This window comes from Notothenia rossii (genome assembly GCF_949606895.1).
Source record: "Notothenia rossii genome assembly, chromosome: 1".
In the NCBI taxonomy this organism is placed as follows: Eukaryota; Metazoa; Chordata; class Actinopteri; order Perciformes; family Nototheniidae; genus Notothenia; species Notothenia rossii.
The window spans coordinates 90099830-90117388 of record NC_136912.1 but is presented as its reverse complement, the minus strand read 5'-3'; the positions used below and the strand labels follow the sequence as shown (position 1 = coordinate 90117388).

The 17559-nt window shown below is 39.7% G+C and overlaps 2 protein-coding genes across 2 annotated transcripts; both read left to right on the top strand.

The window, feature by feature from the left end:
• Positions 1-5510: 5510 nt before the first annotated feature.
• Positions 5511-6758, top strand: foxe3 (forkhead box E3; the record flags this gene model as incomplete). Its single annotated transcript, XM_079655227.1, has 1 exon — positions 5511-6758. One exon carries the CDS (start codon positions 5511-5513, stop codon positions 6756-6758), a length of 1248 nt encoding a protein of 415 aa, XP_079511353.1.
• Positions 6759-12417: 5659 nt separating this feature from the next.
• foxd2 (forkhead box D2) lies at positions 12418-14836 on the top strand. Its single transcript, XM_079662752.1, has one exon. The coding sequence runs from the start codon at positions 12931-12933 to the stop codon at positions 14023-14025; it is 1095 nt and encodes a 364-aa protein (XP_079518878.1). The 5' UTR covers positions 12418-12930; the 3' UTR covers positions 14026-14836.
• Positions 14837-17559: the final 2723 nt, after the last annotated feature.

The window sequence follows — 17559 nt, the reverse complement described above, 5'->3', positions numbered from 1 at the left end:
GCAAAACTGCAGACTCCATCAAATGACCCGCAGCTTTTATTCCGCTTTGTCCACATGTCGCTCACTTCCTAATTATTTAATGACAGTGCTTATCTTCAGAGGACCGGACCTCAGCTCGGTGCTCAGTGTTGTGGATGAACCTTGCAGTTTCTCTGAGCTGCAGTGCTGCAGGCTGGAGGATTTCCTACATGTGTCTTCAGGGCATGTAAAGAGTGTGTGTTCCGGCAGAAACTTTAAGAACATGCATCTTCAAGCACATCAGTACAGGTCAAAGGCTCATGTTCACCAATAGATTACTTCCTTTACAAATGTGAGAGACTACCTTATTCAAAAGTAAACTCAAGAGAGACACATTTTTGATCAGCCTTTAACCTCATTAAGTCTACCATGAAAATATAATTATCAACATTTCCGTCCTTTTTATTTATTTAGCTAATTTAGCTGATTCATGTGTATGTATTATACATCTCTCATTATATGCATTTTGTGTGTTTTGTTTCTGTAATAAAACAGTATCTAGTTTATCTCACTTCTCTAGATGTATGTGTGTTTTGCTCATTGCTCTTGTTATTATAAATACAGTCGTTCAAGGAATGCTTTTTGATAAGTTTGGATACAATCAGATTTGACTTGAGTTGTGCAGTTGTAGGATGCATTTGATTTATTTGTTTACTGTAAGTGGATTCTTATCCTCAAAGTGTTACATAATATCATTAAATTGAGGAGAAGGAAGACATTACATTTTAATGAGAGTTACTGTATGTTTACTGTACCTTCTGCATGAATACAGGAGTGAAGCAGGTTTTTATGAAAGTCTTAAAATTGTGCTTTTTTGCATAATGTGTATGTCTGTTTTTTCATCGATGTGAATTTTTGGAGAATGATGAGCAGCAACAAGTGTGTGTGTGTGTGTGTGTGTGTGTGTGTGTGTGTGTGTGTGTGTGTGTGTGTGTGTGTGTGTGTGTGTGTGTGTGTGTGGGTGTGGGTGTGTGGGTGGGTGTGTGTGTGTGTGTGTGTGTGTGTGTGTGTGTGTGTGTGTGTGTGTGTGTGTGTGTGTGTGTGTGTGTGTGTGTGTGTGTGTGTGTGTGTGAGAACCGTGTGCGGTGCTATAGCAGGGCAGTGTAGCGTGCAGCAGTGAGCAGTAATCCCTGCGTTTTCAGGAGCCCTGGCCCGTACTTGATGAGCTTGAGTAAGAAAAAGGTTGCGCTCTCTCTTGTGTTTCTCTCTCTCTCTCTCTCTCACTCTTTTATTCCCTCTCTTTTTCTCATGCCCCCCCCTCTCCATCCCCTGGAGCCACTTTGCGAATGAATGGATACCAAGTGTTTGCTCAGCAACTCTGCCTGTCCCTCGATATTTCTCAGGATTTCATCAAAAAGAGGATGAGCAGACCAACTGACACCAGAGACCAACAGAGACTTTAGGTTTACCTCTGACTGAAAACTGGTGAATATGTCAGGGGACACATTGCTCTCCTCTGCAACTGTCACACACCTGTATCCAACGAATTAATGAAAACACATCTTATGCTTTTGTTAAAAGTTGTTTGGTCTTGTTTGAATGCTTTCATTTTGCATTTTGACACTTCCAATCACTGTGTTTAACACGTGTGTCCTAATAGGTTTACATTTCCACTAGACCCTACAATTAAATCTGTAAATGAGTGAAAATGCCTTGGCGCTATAAAACAACTAACTTGGAAATTCTGTTTGTTTGTGTTGAAGGTAGGACTTCTAAACGTATTTTTGAATGCTTAGTGTGATAGCAAGTCCAGGCTATTTGCCAAGATAAATATATGAAGGATATATTTGAAGCACGATATGAAACATGTGCAAAACAACCTCTTTCTTCATTTTTTATACAGCATAAAAAAATTAACCCATTTTTAAATGTCATCCATTCTTAGAATAGTTTGTTTTGAATATTGCATTACATTTGACATTGCATATTCTGTGGTCAGGTTTACACTTCAAAGTATAACTCAGGCCATAATTAGAAAACAGGGACCAATACCTCAAGATAGGACAATAAAACCTACTTGGTTGAACCGTAACCGCGAGATGGAAACACAACACGCCAAGTGGCAATTATTATCCTAAATAGGAACCTACATTTGCAGGGCTCCACTTTAGGGAATCCCTGCTAAATGCCTGTAACTACACTGATGATTATCCACCATTAAAAAAAGTGCATTGTTGTATAAGGCTCTTTTTTGGTTTTCGACTAAGGGGATACCAAATCAAGCCCAAAACGTATGAGTGATAAAGCAGAAATAGGGCATTTTCTCTTTCCTATGAATTTACTGATATTAATGTAGACGCCAATGGAGCAGAAGTATCATCATAATTTGGGTAAGGGGGGATAAATATCAGCCCTTCCCTAATCATAGATACATGGGGTGAAACTAAAGCAATGTGTTCACTGTTTCAAAGAAATGCATGTGTATGATGGTGCATGATGTACAGTTTCTGTGACAAGTGTGAAGTAAGTGCAGAGGTGAAGAGAGGTGTGAGGAGGCTCTGGTTGGGTGGGGTGGGTGTTGGGGGGTGTTTAGGAGGAGAGGGGATTATGGAGAGGCCGCAGGCCCCGAGGCAGAGGGCCCGTTTCCTGGCCTGAGCCCCTGTTTGTCCTGCCTGACCTGGCAGCTCTGGGGCCAGATCCTGCTTGGATACAGCCGCTCCCACGCCTGTCTGAAGCTGTTAGCCACCGGCTGTGAGCAGCTAGCTGGGCTTAGTGTTGTCTGAGCTGCGGCTGGGGGGGGGCGACCTATCATCTGTATGTGTGTGTAGGGGGGGAACATTGTGTTGGCAGTGTGAGGATGACAGGGAAACACGCATCCAGTAAGGCAGTGGGCGGCAATGACTAATGACTTTGGTTTGATTATTGCCACCGTTTATTTTCATATCAGGCCTTTGAGAAGCACAATTAGTTAGTTTTTAGTTAGTGAAATCGGTGACATTTAATGTAATGTAATATAATGTAAGGAACTGGAAAACTTAATATACGGTTTTGTGGTGAAAAATAAGAAGTGGCCAAAAATGCTTTTGTGCTGTCCCAAAGGTGTTTAGGGGAGACACTATTCTCTAGGTGAACAGGGTTAAAATATGTACTCATATATATCAGCACAAAGTTCCCAAGTGTGTTGCTTGCATTGAGAACATCCTTTTTTGTATTTAAAATGTTCTTAATAATGTTTGAAATATGTAAGTTCTATCTAGTTAATCATTAACCTTGAAAAATATGTCATGTTTAATATTAGAGTCAATGGTTTTTAGATATATTTTTGTATCAGTGCATGATTCAGAAACTGCAATTAACAGACATAAATGAGTCTTTTTAGGAATGATATTTTAATTCAATCAGGCTACGACTGTTATATGAACACATCCCTCTGGAAAATGTATAGGAGATAGGAACGACACAAAGTCAGGCGTGTGAACGTGTTGGTGAAGTGAAGATGTTTAGCTCAGAGTAGGGGGAACATTGAGAAGACCATCATTTTTACAGATATCTAAAATTCTGTAATGCTATCTTTGATGTGTTGCCCTTCTGTTATCAAATGTTAAGCAGCATGAGGATATTATCAGTCTGCTTTGGGCTCAGTCCAGACATCCTATCGCTCACATCAGTCTCCATGGTGACGTGTAAAGTGACGGCAGCAGGTCACCCCTCTGTGTATCTTACCTTTTGTAATTAGCTTCAACCCTCTATTTGTCTAAATAATCAATTAGAAGCAGCATCCCATGCTTGTGTTGAAAGGGTGTTGTCTGCGTACCACTCGTGTGCAGAACATTGTTTTTACTTCAGGATCCATAAGATAACACTTCTTCTCTCTGGCTGCAGCACTGTTTGATTATCACTTTCCAAAAATGAAAATGAAATGAGGGGATATTTACTTGTCTTCCCCAAAAGCTTTGATAGCTCAATTGCTTGTTTTCAGTGGCTTGTTATTATTTTTCAATCGGTGGATTGGCTGCTGGGCTCTGTGAGTGTTGTTTCTGCCCTGGATATACAGAGAGGCAGAGAGAGCAGCGAGACACTGAAGGGGTCATCAGTGCATCTATGTTAGGGCCTCAAACACTAACATATATTTATAATAATGTTCAAATATGGCGTTTGACACTTCACCAATTTCTTATGATCTACCTAATATCATTTTTTTTTAATTAATAACCTAAATCTTTAGCCTGTAATTAGCTGGAAAATAAAAGCAGTGGAGCAAAACATGACTACAAAAGGGCTAAAAGTGTTAATGGGAAAATACTCTATTAAAGTACCACCATGTTTTACTTTATTTACAATCTACCACTGGTTATATACAGTGAGCTGAAAAGAACTGACCTTTTCAAATAAATTGTTTTTTAGTTACATAATCCTAAAATACCTTTAATAAAGTGGCATTTGAGTGCAAAGTTACTACATTAACTGTAAGCAGTTGTTGAAAGTAAATATACGTACAACTATACGTTATATTACGGATCCTGAAGTAAAAACCCACTTATTTTCCCTGGCTTTTAAATGTGGGTTTTTATCTACTAGTGTTTTGTATTGTTTTTACGTCATGTAGGAGAGTTTTTCAGTCTGTGGCTTCTGATCTGGTTTCATCGTCTCATGTTTTACATTTGTTTCGTGTCCTCTCTGTTTTTTATGTATTTATGCTATGTTTTTTTATACAGTTGTTGATGTACAGGACTTTGTTCAACTCTGTTTTTTTTAAATGTGCTATAGAAATAAAATGGATTGGATTGGATTGGATTACCTCAAAAACAGTACAAAGTACAATTTGGAAATATTTGTATATGTTTTGCCACTTTATACTTCTACATATTGACAACATGGTAAATGTAACTTCCCTGTGTATTTCACATCTTTAGTTACCAGCAGACCAGAATAATTTATACAAAATATAAATTAACTTATACATTTAGATATATTACTATAAGTTAAGTTACTAAGGAGTACACACAAAGTGCTCCAAATTGACCAGCTGCAACATAAACACTAATTAAAGCATGATTAATTAATTTGATGATACTTGATTCTGAAATGGACAATTATGCATACCGAGTCATGTCACTTTTTATACTATATTTTGATGCTTGTATACTTTTTGTCCTTTAACTTAATCAAGAGTTGGAATGCAGGACTTGTACTTAATTTCCACACTGTGGTATTGCTACTTTTACTAAAGTATTATATTTGGGTACGTTTAAGACAACTGGCTCTAATTTTGAAAAATACCCATAACTGCATAACTGTGAGGTCACGTGATTTTCCTGTCAAATTAAAATGATCTTTGGGGTTTTGTCCTCCTGCCTCCATCGTCACCAGCGAGCCAGTGGCGTCATTCGCTCCTCGCTTTATAAAACTGTCAACGCCTTCCTCTCACCTGGACTGACACACACCACCCAAACACCATCAGCACGGAGCAGGACACCAGACTCTGGTGAACTTTACGCCAACAACTTGCTCCTTTTATTTCGACTAAAGAAGACTATCAAACTGGCTTTTTTATGAATCTGGCAAATTACTCTTACTTCTCTGGCATGTGTAACATGACCGCTGAGACGCAGCACTCGCCTGCGGAGGTCAGTCCTGTGGTCCTGTCTCCAACCATGAGCCTGGACTCTCCGCTGCAGGCTGGCCCACCTCTGATGCTGCAGGCCCGGTCAAAAGACAACGTGTTGATCAAGTCCGAGCCCCGGGGAGGCAGCAGCCCAAACACGGAGGATGGAGCCGCTTTAGGGCAGACTGAGGAGCACCTGCCCACCGGGAGCCGCCGCAGGAAAAGGCCGGTGCAGCGGGGGAAGCCTCCCTACAGCTACATCGCTCTCATCGCCATGGCCATCGCCAACTCCCCCGAGAGGAAGCTCACCCTGGGGGGCATTTACAAGTTCATCATGGAGCGGTTTCCTTTCTACAGGGAGAACTCGAAGAAGTGGCAGAACTCCATCCGGCACAACCTCACCCTGAACGACTGCTTTGTTAAAATCCCCCGGGAGCCTGGCAGGCCAGGTAAAGGTAACTACTGGACCTTAGACCCCGCTGCTGAGGACATGTTTGACAACGGGAGCTTTCTGAGGAGGAGGAAGAGGTTCAAGCGCACAGATGTGAGCACCTACCCGGGGTACATGCAGAGCTCCAGCGCCTTCACCCCGACTCCTATGGGCAGGCCCACGTACCCAAACACCCTTTACGCAGGGATCGGGTCTGGGTACGGCTCCCAGCTAAGTGCCACCTCCCCGCACCCGGCCATGCTGCACCACTACCAGGCCTCTGGACAGGGACAGCCGCGCATGTTCAGCATCGATAACATCATCAGCCAGCAGTCCGGGGGAGACCTCAACTCCCAGGGGCTGCAGGGGATGGGACTAGGAGGAGGGGATATGGGCACCATGACCTCCAGCTGCTCGGTCACCGGCACCGACCCGTCTGCTTGCTTCCAGAACCAGGCTGGGAACCCCTCGGGGAACATGCTGAGCAGAAACAGTGGGAATCTCTCCTCCAACCTGAGCGCAGGGTATCCGTATTCCTCCTCGGCCTCCCCTCCGAACCTGCCCACCATGACCCAGTCCGGGTTCTCCCCCGGCAGCTCTCAGGTGTATTGCTCCGGGAACAGGCTGTCCCTGCCGGCCCTGCGCCCCGGGTCCTGCGCGGAGCACACGGACCAGCTGCTGGGCCTCTCCAACCCCATGAACTCTTACAACAACTCCTACATGAGGCAGGCCAACTTCGCGTCAGGATTAGAGCGGTATATGTGAAGAAAATCCTAATTTATTATAGGTTTTTATAGATCAATATATAGAAATATGCCCTCAATGACCCCATGAAAACATAGGACAGTAAAAACTTAAAGAAGAATATTATTAGGATATCAAAGCCTCACGTAAGGCCTTTCAAAATGTCGTATGGCCTTCTGTTGTGTAAATGGCAGATTTATACATTCCTGTGAGAGATTCGGTGATATTTAGTTCGCCATAATAAGAAAGAAAGACATTTTGTGACACAATACCGAGCCTCATGATAAAACATTCCTATTTTAAAGCCATTTAGATCCGTTTGACACATTCCATGACTGTATGTCAGAGTTTAATGTATTTTGTGCCACATTTCGTTTATTTTGTGTGTTTTAGAGTACGTTTTTTTTACATGTATTTGCTTTATCATTCAATTTAATTCTGCTGTTTTCCATGTAAATAGTTTGTTGATTTATAAAAAACTTTATGAAAGAAAAGAGTGTTATTGTAGACGACAGGTCGCCTGAAATAAATTCATTTTTACAGAAAAATCTATGTGGTCTTTTTTGCTCGATCATTCAAATGATTTTCTTGATAAAAAACACTGTATTGATCTTGTTTGGTTTTAGTCCAACAGCACGTCAATGTAGCTTGAGTAGTGGTAGAACTTTTACTAAATGAATAGGCATAAGTCACAATTATAAGATGAATGGTTTAATTTAGAAGCAGATTGTATTACACTATTGTTTTTTGAACATATTCAAGACTAAACCAGCTCCTAAATATTTTCTTTCAATTTAAAATAAACTTTAAGAGTCAATGTGTTTACTTTTTATTATAAAACCTTCTTAGTGAAACGCCACAAGATTAGAAATGTATATTGTACCTCTACATTTTGATATTTTCCACAAACACCAATTTGATTCAATATAAAAGCCAAAAGGTTTTTTAATGTACATAGGGTTTTATGACCAAACTACACACAATGTAGAAATAGACAATTAGACACAAAGATAATCTAGACAAAGGGACAGCCATTATCATTACACATGAATTAAATCATTTAAATAAGATCATTTACATTCAAATAACATTCGGAATTATACATCAAACGTTTGGACTGTTGAAGTCATTATCCGTGTCAGGTTTTAATAATCACTTTTACAGACTGGAGTCATCTAAATAGTCTTTGTCATAATTTCACTTACAGTATAGTCGTTTTTTCCTCAGAAAGAATTCCTTGAAATCCATTGATATATAAAGTTCTTATTCAGCTTCTATTAACTAATTTAACTTGTCTCATATATTTACAGAATATTTGTACCTTTGAAATATATTTTTTATTTGTCAGTTTTATGTTGCCAAAAATATTTGTGGATTGATGGATGCAGACAAGATGTGTCATCCATCATTTCAAAAATAACAAATCTAATCATTGTTCACTATTATCAACAATTTAATCTTCTATATTTAACGTGTGTTCACATCACGATGTTGAGAGAAAGACAGAGTGAGTGAGTGAGTGGGAACACTATTACATATTTAATGTCATTTAAAATGAAAAAAACTCTGAGTTTGTATTTGATCAGGTTTTTAATTATTCAACAATATTATGACATTTAATTTGCCTGTGTAATTTTCGGTTCTCAGACACTCGCAAACTAAACTGAACTCAAACTATGGATCATAGGGACTGATTGAGGTAATGCTGACATTTCTGAAGTCAATCACCTCCAGTGTAAAGACTGTTTCATATGCAAAGTGTTAAATCGAGTCAGCTGAGACTGTCACTCCACCTGCTGCAGAACCATGGCACAAATATAAAAAGGAAAATGGAACATATTTGCCTCAGGGCCACCTGGTGGGTTAACCTGACCATTCACTAATTATATAACCGAACACGGGAAAGAAGCTGATGGAATTTCACAGCAAATGATCGAGCATTGTTTGTTTAAAGGTTCATGTTGTTCCCTGTGATTGCTCTTTAGTCTATTTCATAGCTGCAATTCAAGACTAAGATTATTAATTAAGGCAACGTACTGATTGTGCAAATCAATGAATGTGGAGAACAATTGAATTACTTTCTTAATATGACACAGTTAGAGCTCAAAGGAGATGTCGTATACAGTATGTTTACAATTATGGGTTAGATTTTGCAGCCCAGGAAAAGAGCTTCTTAAAAAAGTAAATATTTGGATACAAGACGTAGATTGGTTTGATTTACGGTCTTATAGTAAAGACCCTGAAGCCTGATTGCATTTGACAATTTATACACACATAGTTCATGACCTGGGAGCTTTACAGATATTTAGATGTCAGCAGAATCACATTTAAAAAGTAGCGCATATTCATAACCTCATTGCTTCTGTGCAAAACAACTGGTTGTTCAGAACAGGTTGGAAATGAAGAAAACAGGTGTTTGCTTTCCACCACCAGGTGGCAGCAAAAGCAAGATGTTCAGCCTGACTGTTTTCACTCAGGGATTTATTTTGGCGGCTTGCAGTGAAATGTATGTCTTATGATGAATTACACACATTCTGCTTTCATTTAGCAGGTAATTAATTGCTTCAGTAAGTGCAGATAATAATTCCCTGTGTATGCTCAAAATGCTATTTTGTATATCTACAACCAGGTAGACTGATTCAACTGTTTTTGACTGTATAACCTTTATGCAAAGAGGCAGCTGTAGCATTTGAATAAAAGTGAAAGGTAGGATCTACATCTGCTTTAGTTTCTCATACTGAAATAAAAGTATTTTTGAAATGGTGTTATTTAATATTATGTACTGCCACATGGAATTGAATCAGTCTGCCGCCAAGTACTGTACTATCAAATTCTTCACATTGAGATACTTTGCTTTAGTCTTTTGTTTACATGCCACAGACTGCACTACTTGTCAGACTAATTCTGTACCTTTCACCCCAACAATTTGACAATAAACTAGTCACATTAATATTATCACAAACAAATCTTAAATTGATCAACGGAAAGAATAATTAATTTATCGATGATTAAATTGTCTGCTAAGTTGCAGGTGATCGCTCAAAATCAGCATCACCTCAGATAAAGACAGTAAAATCCTGCTTTTAAATAAATGTATGGCCATTATAGCAGTTAAATTAGAAATGTCTTTGTATTGAGTATTTTTCAATGAAATACCTCATTATATACCTAATTATTCCGTACTTTAAACATTTTGTTTGCAGGGCTTTCACTTGTTCCACAGTATCTTTACAGTGTGGCGTTAGTACATACTTAAGGTGAGATCTGAGTTCTTCCTCCACCACTGGCTCACTTAATTTGAAGCCCTAGTCCAGAAGCAAATTACATCGAAATTCACATGTCAGTTTTCGTGATTACATATACATCACACAAATTAAAAACTAAATGACATATACTTTATATTCTGTTAAAGTATTGTCCTATTGACATGGTGCTACTACTTTTTATTAACAGTAAGTTGCCTTGAATGTTTTATGCCCATGTTTAACACACTGGCGTTTACTGTCATCACAACAGCCATCACTGTCAGGATCTATTTTCTCCACTACCAGCAGAGGGCGCTCCAACACCAACAAACAGGAGACGCTCCACATCACGGATCATAAGAGCCAAAATCCCACTGAACCTCTGGAAATGTAATGAAAATTAAATATCCCACAGCGCATGTTTAGTCGCTTATTATATTTAATTAACTCTCTGATCGATCAAATAATGCATTCCGAGCCAGATATCTCAACCAGATTTAACGAATAAATGTGCAGGTTGGTACGCTGTGGAACTTTTAAAGAAGTACCCTCATAATTAAGGTGCTGTAAATGCAAATAGGAATATAATTTTGTTATATGATGTATTTATATATTATGAATATTTTATTGATTATTTGTCACATCATAGTGGTTATAGATATTCAAACATATTCCAAAAGAGTGAATTATAATTCAACAAGTCACAACTAGCCACCCGGATTATAGACAGTGGGGAAAACAAAGAGATTACTCCAACCAAATAAAATACCTGGGTACTGTTTTTCATCCCATTTCTCCAAAAATGTGTTGAATACAGGTATTGCAATTTAAAAATATTCTTTAATATGGGAAAGTAGTGTGTGTGTGTGTGTGTGTGTGTGTGTGTGTGTGTGTGTGTGTGTGTGTGTGTGTGGGGGGGGGTGTGTGTGTGTGTGTGTGTGTGTGTGTGTGTGTGTGTGTGTGTGTGTGTGTGTGTGTGTGTGTGTGTGTGTGTGTGTGTGTGTGTGTGCGTGTGTGTGTGGCAGCTGTCAGTGCGTCTATTTCATATTTTAAAAGGCTCGCGACAGGCAGGTCAGGCAGGGGGACACAGGGTTCAGTCAGGGCTTCTTTTTAACAAGTTCCATGCTTAACTTGCACTTGATTCCTCAGGGGAAGTCTTTTCCTTCAATAAATGCAAACATGTACAATTGCTCTGGACTCCAGAATAAAACGCCCAGTCCCCTGACAAGCTGTTGTTTGACTTTAAGATGAATGGGGTGCTGATTTAAATGCATTACAATAACTCGGTGTTTCTGCAGCGTAATGAACTGGAATGTGAGTCTGCTCTGAATAACACACACATTACACACACTTTACACATTGTCATCTGCTGGCCCTTTCACTCCTGACGAAGACGGATTGGAGCAGGTTGTTGCAGCTGACTGTGAACGCGGGGAATTATGCAGAAAATGCAGACGGATAGTTTTGTGACTTCTTGACAAGGAAAACACAAAACCCGTGAGAAGTGACCCGGGAGTCAGGAGGCTGGCCAAAAGCTCCAAGGGGGATTTAGGGATAAAATCAGATCATTTATTAGGGACAGAGAAGAGTTACGAGTGTGTTCATGTCATGAATGAAACAAATGCTAATGTAGGAGATCTAATTATCTAAACTGACATTTAAATATTTGTTAAAAGTCAATAAACAATAGTTATTTCAGGGGTAATTTCATATTTATTATAGACTTTATTTTACAGATTATAGGCAAACACATTATATATTTCATTTCCGCAACAACATTGCGTTTGAAAAGCAACAGAAATACAATGATGATACATTTACTATAGTAGATATAATAAAATTGATCATTATAATAATGATAGTAATTGTATTTCAGGCTCTCCCTTTCATGTTGTGAGGAGTTTATTTTTCAGATATTTTATAATTTAATTTGGCTTATATTTAAAACAAAAGGGAGATTTCATTTGATTCTCAATATGCATTTCTATTATGTTCTAACGAATTGGTAGGATTTTCATAAAAAAGTGATCGCAGCAGATATTGCTCACTATACCCTGCAGAAAAAAGGAAAAAGCCATTTTAATAGACTCACGCAACCTCAAGTTTAGAAATAAAACAGCATTTGAATTGATTCAATTCGTTGGTTTGTCAGAGGAAAACAATGTTTTAAATATTTGTAATTAATATTCTAAAATTATTTGGGCAAAATTTATATTAATAAATACATGAATTGATCAATTACAGTATAAGGTTGATCTCCAATATGTTATACATAAACAAACCTGAAAATTAATCCATATGCATACGAAAAATGTATTAAATTAAATGTATTTCTGGATCTCTATATTAGTTTTTGTTTTAACGAAATGTGTTTTTAGATTCAGGAGAAGATCAGAATATCACTTTCTGCAGGGCAATTTGCTCCAGTTCCTGGTAACAGTGACTCAAAGACCACGTGATCAGCGTGCTCCTATAAATACCCTTTGAGAGCTAAGGAGGATAGTGTGATAGTCTGTCTGGATACCTACCCAACCCCGTGCGTAAAATATATTTTGGAAAGACAGTTAGGATATCCAAAAGAAGCTTTTTTCAAACGAGCTACCGCATAAACTGATCACAGACGGAAACAATCGCATTTCAAGAAAACACGAATCCAGATTGGAGGAAGACCGTTGAACTTTGACTGTGGTTTTTTACGGCTGAAAGTCAGAAGTTTCTCGGCCCTGCTTGACAAGCCCCGGACGACCAGGACTCTCCAAATCCACTGCAGGTCAAAGAGTTCTTTATCTTTTCAATAGATTCTAGCCATGTGTGCATTCAGTAGTTGGAGATAAAACTGCAGCAAAACTCTGGTGTTGTTGTGAGGGGGGAGAGGGAGAGTCAGTTCCTCGCCGGACCAGAGGAGGGAAATCTGGGAGAGAGGGGAAAGAGAAGCGGCGTCTCCGAGGATGACTTTAGGGACGGATATGTCCGACAGCTCTGCATTGTCCGAAGATTTGGACATCGACGTGGTTGGGGGTGACATATCCGTGGGAAAAGACGGAAAGTACATCCACGATGAGTTTGACAATGACTCGGACGATAATTACTCCCAAAACGCGGCTGAGAGGGCTTCCTCTCCCGGGCTCAGCAGCTCCGACTGTCCGTCAGACCAGATGGGCTCTGGCGCAGAGGTCGGCACTGCAATAGGGGACAAATCCAGAAAAAACGCACTTGTGAAGCCCCCTTACTCTTACATTGCCCTGATCACCATGTCCATCCTGCAGAGCCCCAAGAAGCGCCTCACTCTCAGCGAGATCTGCGAGTTCATCAGCAGCAGATTCCCCTACTACCGAGAGAAATTCCCCGCGTGGCAAAACTCCATTCGCCACAACCTGTCCCTAAACGACTGCTTTGTGAAAATCCCACGAGAACCAGGCAACCCCGGGAAGGGCAACTACTGGACTCTCGACCCGGATTCCGCAGACATGTTCGACAACGGGAGCTTCTTGCGCAGGAGGAAGCGCTTCAAGAGGCACCATGCTAACGAAATCCTCCGGGAGGCTGCTGGCTTCCTACCCGGGTTTGGATACAGCCCGTACGGATACAACTATGGAATCCAGCTGCAGAACTTCCACGCAGCCCACAACCCGTATCACCCGCACCACCACACAGGGGGCTCATTCCCGTTCCCCAACGCCCACTGCACCTTGCCCTCATCAGCCTCCATATTTCAAGCGCCGCATCACCTTCCCTCTCTTTTAGGGGCAGATTTAAGAAAGCCCTTTTACCCTCAGCTCAGCCCGTCCCTGCCGCCTCTCAAGACGGACTCCAGCGCCCCGAGTCGGCCTTCTTTCTCCATTGACAATATCATCGGCGCGGCCCACTCCACCGCCTCTTCCTACAGCGTGCCGCCGGGCAGCCAGGCTCAGATCCTGGCTATCCTCACCCCAGCACTGGCCTCTGCTTCAAACCATTTGACCCTATCACAGGACAGCATATTACAACCAGGGCCACAGACATTTTCCAGCAAAAACCCCAATATGAACACTTGTCCTTTCTAAAAAGAAACAAAAAAATGTCAAGAATGAATTTATTAAAATGCCAAATTGTGGCGTCGTCTTAAGTGAAGGTAGGCTGTATATTGTTGGTAAAAAAAAAAAGAAAAAGAACGTTTTGGCTCTCCACATTTCCTAACAATGAAAAAAGGAGAGGTTTATTTATGGTTTGTAAATATGTGTATAATATTCAGAGACAAAAGCAAGAGAAACTCGGAGGAGGCTGTTTTTAACTGGCCTGTAATCTGGCCTCCATTTGTCAATGGGAGAAAATAGATCCTGTTATTTTATGTGTCAACCATGGCTAAAGAGGATGATTTCCGGCTTTTTGAAAATATAATTGAGAATTTTAATATGATTTATATTGTTTTTATTTCGTGCGTCGTGAGAACATGGCACTGTTGTTGTTGATAGGCTGACAGAGACGGCGAACTCAGGTTTTACTTAGAAAGCACATGGAAACAAAAGGGGGGGTGGAGGGGGGGATTCTGACACAAAAATATCAATTTCCCACTATCAGCCCCCCCCTCCCCTTCTCCCCTGGATCTCCTCTACACAGTGAATTTGTGATCATTTCATGTTGTCGGTGGACACGTAGGCTATGTGTTTTTTTGATATAAAAGAGCCCATTACCTCTCTCAATCTTTTAATTGTTGTTCGTATCTCACACTTTACTCTGTGAAACATACAGTATGTCATGTGTTGCCAATAGAGAGAGACACCTAAATGTTCATAGGTCATTTTTTGTTGTTGTAATGACAAGAATAATAAATGTTTGTGAATTTGAAAAGAAAGGAAAAGAAAAATCGTTATTTTTTATTGCGTTGAAAGTTAATGAGCCAGGGTTACATTTAAGGTTAAAAAAAGTGTATTTAAAATAAATATGTTTCTCTGATTTTGGAAAAGAAAAAGTTAAAATATTACAAATTAATTGAAGAGGTTCCTTCATTATAAATATTAGGCTTTTTTATTACTTTTTATAAAATATTATTGAGTTTCCTTGTATTAAAACGATGTTTCTAATATGATACATGTACATTTTTTTGCACATTGAGGTAATCTAAATATTTATTTTTGTTCTAATCATACAGCTTCTTAATATAATGAATGCATGTGGAAAATAACCAATTAGGACGATAAACAGACGAAACACATCCATCTCTCAGTATTACAGTTAATTAAGACTCTTTTAAGGTGTGAAATCCGCACAAAATCCAGTTTAAATATTTAAAACTCGACAAACAGCAATGAATATCACGCAACAGTGCGCAACTATTCCTCTTGTGTGGCTCCTTCGCTCGCTTGTTAAGGACCATTTTCTCTGCGTGTTACAAAGGCCCTAAATGAATGGGCACGTTAGCAGGCCTCGGCGGTCTGTAATTGAAAGTGAACAAGGATATACCCACGGTCTTTTGGGGCTTTCGTTGCCAATTTGTAGCAGCATTTTTCATCAGGCTCCTAATCCACCATAATGCGGCTTTTTGGGTCGTTTGTTGATGTTGTCAGTGCGGACCCCTGGCCCACAGGAGTGAATGTGCGCACAGCGAGCGGTCCCCTGTGAGACCAGCCACACACATTTGGAGCCTGAAAAGCAATCTTCTCTAAAGGCTCTCGGTTTGCTCCGCTTTCATGTCATCTGTGTTGTCTCGGGATCCAAATAAAGGAAGCAGTGGGACTCGGCCGGCCACAGAAAACAGGCCTATTGGTCTTTTTCAGAGTTGTTGGAGCACATGTTTCCAGACAGAAGGGCATGTAAAGCCTCCTTTATTTACCAGATCTGTGTGCAAATGGTTAAATTAGTTTGTGGGTGTTTTGACAGATGATTATTAAGGATGAAGGGTGGGAGGGCTGACTCTGTTTTCCCTCAGCTCAAGTCTTTGAAACGAAAACCAACACATGACTACTTTCTTTATTCAGAGCCGCCTTTATGTCCTCTCTTTTCCTTTCCCTGTAGGTGCAAATTGGCCAATTGATAAATATCACGTACGGATTTAAGGAATAACTCTGAGGATAGAGCTTCTCCCGCTGTATCCGTGCTGTTAATTGATATCCTGCATATATAATTTGCAGAGTAAATGAGGTGGAAAAAAACATTAGCAGCCCATTGAAGTTTTCTGTGCACACTCGCTCTGACAGGGAGTCATTACGCACCGCATCAGTCCATTAAAATCCACATGAAGCGTTTGCAGAGGTGGTTAAAAAGCATTTAAATAACGGCAGGAACGAAAAGTAAGCCAATAAAAAATCATGGGACACAAAGCATTACGCACACACACAAGGATGCACCGGCTTAGCAAATGGACGATTGGAGACTGAACCCATTTTATTTTTACAGCTTTTCAGCTTTTTTACGCACCAATGCTGTCCATCTCTCAGATTACAGACCATAATAGACCTGGGCATTAAATAAAAACAATTACAATTAGCTGCACCTTTACCAGCTTTGATAAACACATCAATGCATCAATAATTATAATCAAAACCTACTGTAAATTATTCTGAAATGGACCAATCTGCATAGTGAGTACTTTTACTTTTTGTACTTTAAGTATATTTACATGCCAATTATTTTCTACTTCTGCACATTTTGAATGCAGGACTTTTACTTGTAACAGAGTATTCCTACACTTTGGTATTTATTTTACTTAAAAGATCCGAGTTCTCCCGACTCATGGCTTTAAACCACAAACACTGCACGCATCTTTCAAACGCCTTTTTAATTTCTCCATGTTCATCCTGATATGATCTCATGTATCCACCCCTCAGAAGGATCCTTGTTTCCCTATGGGATGTCACTTTAGGACCACACACAGCTTCAGCGTGTCTTTATTTAGGGATCACGACATCCGTCATTTTACGTGACGTTTTCTCAAGCGACATAATGAGCGAGTGATATGTGAAGTGACAGCCAAATGACTCGACAGTCAGCAAAAACACATTTATTCATTTCGAGCCAGTTCCCATCTCCGTGTAACTGTTCCCATATGTCCTGCTTGGAAATAAGCGGATTTAAACTCGTGCCGCTATAATGTATTTATGGACGTAAATACAGAGGAGGAAGAAGAGCTTAGATCTTTTAGTTCAGTAAAATGAGTAATACCACGAGGTACGAATTCAGTCCTGCATTCAAAAATAAGCAAAATTACACAAATATTAGCACCCAAAAATAAAGGGCTCGTTTTGCAGAATTACCATTTCATGTTATATCACTCAATCATACTTAGTGATAGTGACCCATTAGCCTAATGTATCCATCCTGTAATTTTGCAGCTAATAACGGAGGAGCTGAATAATTTGTATACTATATTCTTATTAATAATTTTACATCATAATCCAGATTTATATTTTGTATTATTTATCTAAACAAAGAAACAATAGTGTTGTCGAATAAATGTAGTGGAGAAAACGTAGGCTATTAAATAGCATAAAATGTATAGGCCTACCTTAAAATTGTACTGAAGTACAAGTTACTTTCCCCCTCTGCTTAAATATCAACATTAAAGTAGATTATCTTTCAAATATATATATTTCTTTGATATT